Genomic DNA, 9,030 nt, shown 5'->3' with positions numbered 1-9,030 from the left:
TGACTATCCCCGCGAGGTTGTCACGGTGTCTGTATGTGTGTGTGTGTGTGTGTGTGTGTGTGTGTGTGTGTGTGTGTGTGTGTGTGTGTGTGTGTGTGAAAGTATGTGAACCGCTTATAACTTTTGAACGGCTTGACTGATTTCATCGCGGTTGGTGCCATTCAAAAGGGCTTGACCAAACTTAGATTTTAAAAACTATTTGGACCGATTCAGATCAATAGATTTTGAGAAATCTTAAAAAAACTGAAAAAAAAAATTTTTTCAAATGTGGTTTTTTGGAATAACTTTTAAACGGCTGAAAGGTTCTATTGCAAAAACTAATCAGCTTTTAACCTCAAAAAATCACGTCGATCGCCACCAGTCCGGTTAAAATCGGTTGATTCGTTCGAGAGATATCGTGAACAAAAGAAAACCGAAAAAAGTGTTTTTTCGGAATAACTCCAAAATTCCTAGCGCGATCAATTTAAACTTAAAGATTCTTCATGGAGCTTTAAAAACTGCGTTGAATGCCGCCAACCGTGTAAAAATCGGTTTATTCATTCAAAAGTTATTGCGGTTTAAAAATTCAAGAAATAGTGTTCTATGAAACTTCTATCAGACTTTTGAGCTCGAAGTGCTTTAAAGCATAGAAAAGCAATCTCTTTGAGCTCGGAGAGCTCAAAATAACCCATAAATTGTATTTTTGAGCTCGAAGAGCTCAAAAACGTCATTGGTGCAATTTTAAGCGCCTAAGTATGGAATTAGCGGGAAGTTGCAGGAATGGCCTTCAGGGTCAACCGTTTTCCTAATTTTTTTTATAGAAAATTACGAAGGTCAAGTTCAAATATGAGCTCAATCTGTCAATTAGTTTAAAAATTACAGCATTTTAAAATTAAAAAAATTTTTTAATTTCATACTCTTACTACTTCTCCTTCAAATAACTTTTGAACGCGTCGAGATATTTAATTTCTGTAAAATGCATCTGAAAGCTGAGAAATTAATCTTCAATTTACATGGCTTTTTAAATCAAAAAACATCCATCTTAGGATTATTTTTAAGAAATTTTACTTTTGCAGTTGTTTTGTCCACAGAAATGAAATAAAATGAAATCTACTTCCATTTCAGATGCCGAATGCCCTTTTTTTACTTGTGATTTAATTAATTAAAAAAAAATTATAAATTGTTGAATGTCGGCTAATTTTGCTATCATAGATTAACTTATCATCTTACTATAAAAACTTAAAAAATAAACAAATGAAAAGAAAAATTATAAAAATTGAAAACTTCTTTTACAACATCATTAGAATTACAAAAAAAAGTATCTGAGGCTTTTATCTCTGTAAATTTCTCCGTATTACTTTTCCCCGGTTAATTAACTAATAACTAAAACGATAATCAATAATCTCTTAATTATTAAACTTGTTAATTACCTGAAGATGATAATTACCGTTTAATTTGATTACATCAACCACGAATATTAACATAATCGTTTCCAATGTTTCTCATCAAGAACTTTAAAAAAAACCAGCCAACCTATGCCACCTATCAGCGTAAGCTCTAACAATTTGTCACTCCTTGCCTAAAACTGCCAATAAAACAGTTTCCGACAAGAAAATATAATAAAAAAATTGTCATTTTTCCAGCAGAGCCATCATTCGTCATTCTAAAAATTCCTGGTTCCATTCCCCATTCAGAACTCGGATTCAATCGTCAAGTGTCTTTTCTCGGACGTGGATCTCCAACATTCTGAACCGTCAAAAGCTTTAAATATCAGGTTTAGCTAAAAAAAACCAGGAGCTCAATCTAAAATGGTAAGTTAATTAATTAATAATAAAATAAAATATTTTATAATAAATAAAAATGATAAAAAAGCGGTGTTGGTAATCGACCATCTTACATCACCGAATCATTGATTAGAAGGTTCATTAAAATAACCTCAACTTGACCTTGGCTCTGACCTATTTGTTGGCGAACGTCCAATAAATTTCCATCTAATTTTATAAAATTAATCAACCCTGCTGATGAATTAAATCCAAGTCCAAGTCCAAATTAATTTATTGTTCTAATTTTCATCATCTAATTATCATTATTTGTTTACTTAACAGGCGGAGCCGATAAATGTCGTAGTAACTGGAGCAGCGGGTCAAATCGCTTACTCACTGCTGTACCAATTAGCAGCTGGATCGGTGTTTGGTCCAGAGCAGCCAATCAACTTGCGTCTGCTGGATATCAAACCAATGATGGATATCCTCCAGGGTGTTGTCATGGAGCTCGAAGATTTGGCGCTTCCTCTGCTACGCGGTACTTTTATTTTGCAATCTAGAAGAATATCAAGATTTTAATTCTAAGAAAATTATAAATTGTAGACGTTTTGCCGACCGCTGATGCTGGAGTGGCTTTCAAAGACGCAGCAGCAGCCTTCCTGGTGGGTGCGATGCCCCGCAAGCAAGGAATGGAACGTAAAGATCTTCTGGCGGCTAATGTCAAGATCTTTAAAGATCAGGGCGAAGCTTTGGAAAAGTTCGCACGCAAAGACATCAAGGTTCTGGTGGTCGGCAATCCAGCCAACACCAATGCTTTGATTTGCTCTCATTATGCTCCAAGTATTCCCAAGGAAAATTTCACTGCTATGACTCGCTTGGACCAAAATCGGGCTCAGGCTGCTTTGGCTTCACGGCTTGGTGTCCAGGTTCGGTTATATATTATTTACTTTATTATCTTAAGGATTTTTTTGAGAATTCTGATTAGGAATAAGAAAAAATTAATTTCTAATTGAAGATGGGAGATAAACTAAATACCCGAGTATTTAATTAGCTCATTTAAAGTGGTCGGATATTCAAGATTCTTAGGTACTTTTCTTGGATTTTCATTTGGAATTTAGTTAATTGCACGCTTCATGGCGCGAAGCGCGTGAGATAGTGTTTTATTCCCGACTAGTCGAGGTCAAGCAATTTTGTAATCTTTAAATGCTTTTATTACAACCATATTGTACTTGTGCAATAATATGAGTAGATTTACATCGAGAAAACAATTGAAGTAAACCACTTCATACTTTTTAAAAATCATTTATGTTGCTACTTTGAAAAAAACAAAAACGTTTCAAAATTAGTATATTACATACCTAGGGCAGTAAAGTAAAAAAGTTTGGAAAATCCCAAAGTGCACGACTCATAATGCTCATTTAATTATGAAATATAAAAAAAAAAAAAAAAAAAAACTTAAGTCGTTTTATTTTAATAGTATTCATTTTTTTAATTGAAAAAAATAGCTATCCAATTATTTGTCAATAAATAACGAAAAAAAAACACGTGAGTCGTGCAAAATAAAAAGAAAAAAAATAATTTAAAAAAAAAATAGCTGTACTAGGAAAGTGATGCACAGGCGCCCCTGGTGGAATAAAATGTACATAATATTTATAGATATAGATATATCACCATCCATGTTAATTTTACATGGATATATATAGATATACAGTCTTGTAGTTTTCGTTTTTTATTAATTGCAATTAAACGACACTGAATTAATTAATCATTCGCATTCAGTGACCTACAATCGTCGATTAGAATTAAAAAAAAAAAATTTAACTCAAATAATGGATTTTTTCACAAGTTACAGTGTTTCCGGGTTTCACACATGACGGACAGGAAAATTTTTTGACCTATTTTGGTGTTTTTTTCCAATTCTATTGCAGTAAATCAATTTTTAAAAAGTATGAAATTAATCTCCATTAAATTATCTCGACAATAGTATGCAAAATATCTTGATTCCGTGAACAAACAAGGCTATAATAATAAAAATAGCCGCCAAAATGAGGCGAAAAAAATTTTTCGATCGTAAAGCACTCTCTGATGCTTCGCATCATGAGTCGTGCAAAATGTCTTAGATCGCATGTAATTGTTGGCCGAAGCGAAGCCGAGTGAAAAAAATAAATTTTGAAAATTGAAATGAAAATAGGTACTATTAAAGCCCAATTTTTTTAAATTGTCAATTTTTGTCAGGATCCTGGCGGATCTGAAATACCGTAGAATTACGGTATTATACGGTAAAAATACGGCCGATATACCGTATGGACACCGTAGATTACTGTAGCATTCTACTTGCACGGTAGAAACCGTAAAACACCGTAACGTACAGTAAAGAACGGTGAAAATACGGTATAGAACGGTACAATTACGGTAGCGTACGATGAAAATACGGTAGACTATATACTTCTGAACTTTCCGCACTACCGTATTCCAATAGTAACCTACCGTCAAATATACTTTAGTTTAGCGATAAGTTACTGTACAATTAAGGTATATTACCGCACAATTATGGTACTTTAGCGTACAAAAACAGTACTTTTTTTACCGGATAATTATAGTATTTTACTAAAATTTACGGTATTTTACCGTACAATCACGGTATCCTACCGTACAATAACGGTAAATTACTGTACAACCACGGTACTTTGCCGTACAATCTCCGTAATTTACGGTGTCATACTGTATTACGGTAAATCACTGTAAGTACCGTACTCTATCGCACTTTGGATCCATCAGGGCGAGAGTCTGAAAATTTTAAGAAATTGAGTTATGTTAGTAGATAGTTTTCAGTCTCACTTCCAAAAATTAATTTTTCATTAAATTTCGACGTTTTAAGGTTTTTAGAAGCTACTTTGACTACTTTTTTCGTATACCTCTTTCAAATTAAAAAATTTTTTTTCTTAAAATCAAAAAGGCGTATGATAAAAAAAATTTTGGTCATTATTTACAAGTGGGTCAACCCATGCTGGGCCATGTTAAATTGTTTTTTTATTTGATCATATTGATCAATTTTTTTTTTTAATTGTTCGTTTTTTTATGTAATTTTCAAAAAAAAAAAAAAAAAAAATATAAAATAGAAATTTTATCCAAAAACATGAAAGCCAATTTTTTTCCAACTTTTAAAGGCAAAAAAGCTATCTAAATCTTTATTTTTTCCTTTCACGATATTTTTTATCATAAATGCGCCGTAAAAACAAGCAGAATAAAAAAAAAAATTTTTAAATGTTATTTTTTTATCTAGCTATGACCCAAAATGGGGTTGACCCCACTTGTAAATAATAACCAAAAATTTTTTTTACGTTTTTCAATCAGATTTTTACTTTTATACATTCCCTAGTTGATTATAGAAAATAATATTTCTATACCCCCTTTTAGCATTAGTAATGCGAGATATATATTATATATATATAATATATATATTCAATATTTTCATTAAAAATTCAACAATTTTCCTGAGCTCTAGTATGATTAAAAATGATAATTTTATCAACAAGCGCAACTATTTGTTAATCTTAATCTAATTAAAAAAATTACCATTGATAATAAAAGTGTTAACCAACTAAATACAATAACTTGTTAACTAGGTCGACAAAGTGAAGAACGTAATCATCTGGGGTAATCACAGTTCAACCCAGTACCCGGATGCTACGCATGCAGTCGCTGACCTGCCAGGGAAAGGTTCAGTAAAGGTCAGCTTGGCGGTAAATGACAATGCCTGGCTGAACGGCGAGTTCTTGGAAACAATCCAAAAACGTGGAGCTGCTGTTATCGCCGCGCGTAAAATGTCATCAGCAATGTCTGCCGCGAAGGCTGCTGGCGACCATATGCGGGACTGGTGGTTCGGCACCAAACCGGGACAGTGGGTCTCCATGGGTGTCGTTTCTGATGGGAGCTACGGAATCCCCAAAGACGTCGTGTTTTCATTCCCGGTCAACATTAAAGATAAGAAATTCGAGATTGTCCAAGGATTGGAAATAAGCGACTTTGCAAGATCCAAACTTGATATTACTGCCAAAGAACTCGAGGAAGAACGCGCTGAAGCTCACCAAGTTCTCATGCCGTGACTATCTGGTGGTGGTTCTCATCACGAAGCACCCGAGTGTGTCAAATGTAGATTGTAATCCCAAATATTTCTTCCTAGTTATTATTTTCTTTTCTTTTTGGTTTAATTTATTGTCAATAAATTAAATTGTTTTAGATTATTACCAGTGAATTATCTAATTGTAATGTATGTTTAGACTTATCAGCAAGCAGATACTAAGATTTTATTTGTTCAATTATGTAATAATTAATCATTGATAGCTATATTTTTGTTTATGGGTTATAGATTAAATCTACTGGTTAAATATTTCAGCGATGTACTATTATTATTTTAAAAATGTGTATGAACAATAAATATATATTTATTGGAATGAAATAGTTTAACTGGTCTCTTGTTTATTTTTCATAATGATCAACCCGATAGAAAATCTTTATACATAAAAGAGAAAGTTTGTATGTATGTTCCTTATAGACTCCGAAGTAGCTGGACAGATTTTAATGAAACTTCCAGACAATCTTCAGATTGGCCCGGCGTAATCCTGTAAAGTTTGGCGGTGATCGAAGCATTTTTTTTTTTGGAATTGTCAATAAAATTTTCTTTATTACTGATATTCTATATTCTATTGTTTTCACAGCCCAATTTAAGATTTAAGATAACACGTATGTCGTGTATTTTTACACGCTTTTTATTTATGTAATGATGTTGAGGGACTATTCGGCACTTTATATTCTCAAACTCAATAAACATCAGGTAAATTATTAGTTAATTCACAGCATCAGATATCTAATGAATCGATTTAAGTGGAGACAACATTATTTTAACTGATATGCTTATGGCTGTAGGTAATTTTCACTCGGTAGAAAAACGAGTAGAAGAAAATGAAATTGAGGACAAATGATAATTATTATTGTGGCGGTTTCATTTTTATATTTATTGATGTATTTTGTTAAAAATTTAATTCCTGTATGTTTAAATAAAGCCCGGCGAAGCGGGCTGGGTACGCTAGTTTTTTATATATTATCATGATGCTGAAATTAGCAGAGATTTTAATATTTTTGAAATTTTTATGACAAATTAATTATTATAAAAAAAATATTTTTACAAATTCGCACTTATATTTTTTTTTTTAATTTTTAAATGTGCAATTTTTTTGCAGATTTTTTTTTATTAAAAATTAATTGTTATAAAAATCTAAAAAATTGTCTGATGTCTGTTAAATTCAGTATTATTGTTTGATAATTTTTAAATTAGCAGAAATTTAACAATTTTTCAAAATTTCTATAAATAAAATAATTTTAAAAATTTGCACTTATACTTCTTTTTTAATTTCAATATCTGGAATTTTTGTCCAAAATTTTTTCATCATAATTTAATTCTTATAAAAATTTTCAAAATTTTTAGATGTCTGTTAAATTCAGTATCATATATGATTATATATGAATCTTTTATATCTAAAAAAACGGCCAAATATAATCATTAATCATATACAACTGTGATTTATTTTTTTTATTTTTGATAGTTTTTTATTATTTTCATAAATTAAATTATAAGTAAAAAAATACTTAAAAAAAATTGCACACATAATTTTTCACATTTTCTACATGTTCAATTTTTTCTTTGAATTTTTTTTCAAAAAAAAAAAATTATAAAAATTTTGAGATGTTGGCTAATTTAATTTTAATAAACTAAATATTTATTTATTTATTTATTCAATTTAAATGCCAAGGCAAGAGCCAAATGGCAAAATTATACATAGTGTGATTAATTAAAGTACATGTAAAACTGTAAACATAGTCATCATTTAAATATAAAAAAAAAATATAAACCACCATGAAAACCACTCATGGATTTGAGCAATAAAGTTTTGTACATATCAGTTTATCTATAAATTATGTAGAGTGAATTCAGTCTTTGGTTACTATGTCTCTCTGAGTTCAAGGTCGTAGAAGAATTCAAATGCTTTGAATTTAAATGCCTCAATGCTAATTGAATTTATGACATCCAATGGTATTTCACGCCAAAGGCGTATTGATGATATTAAGAAAAAGTGTTCATATACTGCTGTTGAGAAGTTTGGAAAGCTAAACGAGACATTGTTATACTTTGAAGCCAGCCTTTCCGAGCGTCTTATATCTTGTGGCTCCTCAACAAAGAGACACCTCAAAAAATTTGGTTCACCAGAACTGAACAGTTTATACAGGAAACAAGCTAGGAGATACAATCTTTTTGATTTGATTGAGAGCCATTTTAAGGAGCGACGATAAGGAGTGATATGATCATCACGCTTCAGATCGAAAATGAACCTGATGCCGTTGTTCATCAATCGCTGTAATTTATAGTCTAATCTTTTAGAGTTATCTATCAATACCAATGAGCAATAATCAATTATTATATAAATTCTTAAATCAATAAGGTAAAAGAATTCAAAAAAATAAACAAAACATTTTTAAGTTTGTTTTTTATTTATTCATCTCCCCAATAATTTTAATATTTATTTATAATTAATAATAATAATTTATAATACATTGATCTTAACTATCTTATCATTTAAAATTTAATTCTTTCTGCTATTTACTCTATTATTTATAATTATAATAGTAATAATATTTAAATAATTGATTCAATAATTATAATTATAATAATAATAATAATCAATAACTATTTATTTTGTGAGCATTAAGTAGCGTATCGTACAAATATGCGTAGTGCCCAATATACCGAGTCTTCATCTCTTTAAAATTTTTCAATTTATAAATCAGCTTGGTACCCTCGTAATTATCCTCATTTTTTTATTTTAATTTTAAATTCAAATTATAACTCACTGATCTCAATATATAGTATTTTTTTTTTTTTTTTTTTTTTTTTTTTTTTTTTTTTCAAAAAGCAGTTAATGCAATGCAATATACTTATATTTATAATTACAAAGAACAAGCTACTTAATTCATGATTCAATTTATTTTCCCGTCATATCAATTAATATGACAATATCTATTAATTGATAAAATAAATAAATTCTATGTAACTTGGACCAGAACATGAAGAGTCGACATATTTAAATATATATTATTTATATTATCCATACATTAGGCAACAAATATTTAGTTTTTTTTTTTTTTTTAAATTTAAATACTCTTCTGATCTTGTCTTGTCTTATCAATTACAAATAAAATTCTTATAACATTTTACATTTACCAGCACTCAAGC

General features: G+C 30.1%; 1 protein-coding gene across 1 annotated transcript; it reads left to right on the top strand.

Annotated features, from left to right (window-relative positions):
* Nucleotides 1–1,632: 1,632 nt before the first annotated feature.
* On the top strand, nucleotides 1,633–6,201 carry LOC123271044 (malate dehydrogenase, cytoplasmic). Its single transcript, XM_044737279.1, has 4 exons — nucleotides 1,633–1,790; nucleotides 2,085–2,280; nucleotides 2,346–2,668; nucleotides 5,369–6,201. Exons 1-4 carry the CDS (start codon nucleotides 1,788–1,790, stop codon nucleotides 5,846–5,848), a joined length of 1,002 nt encoding a protein of 333 aa, XP_044593214.1. The 5' UTR covers nucleotides 1,633–1,787; the 3' UTR covers nucleotides 5,849–6,201.
* Nucleotides 6,202–9,030: the final 2,829 nt, after the last annotated feature.

The sequence above is a fragment of the Cotesia glomerata genome, linkage group LG8 (genome assembly GCF_020080835.1).
Source record: "Cotesia glomerata isolate CgM1 linkage group LG8, MPM_Cglom_v2.3, whole genome shotgun sequence".
In the NCBI taxonomy this organism is placed as follows: domain Eukaryota; kingdom Metazoa; phylum Arthropoda; class Insecta; order Hymenoptera; family Braconidae; genus Cotesia; species Cotesia glomerata.
This window is presented reverse-complemented; position numbering and strand designations above follow the sequence as displayed.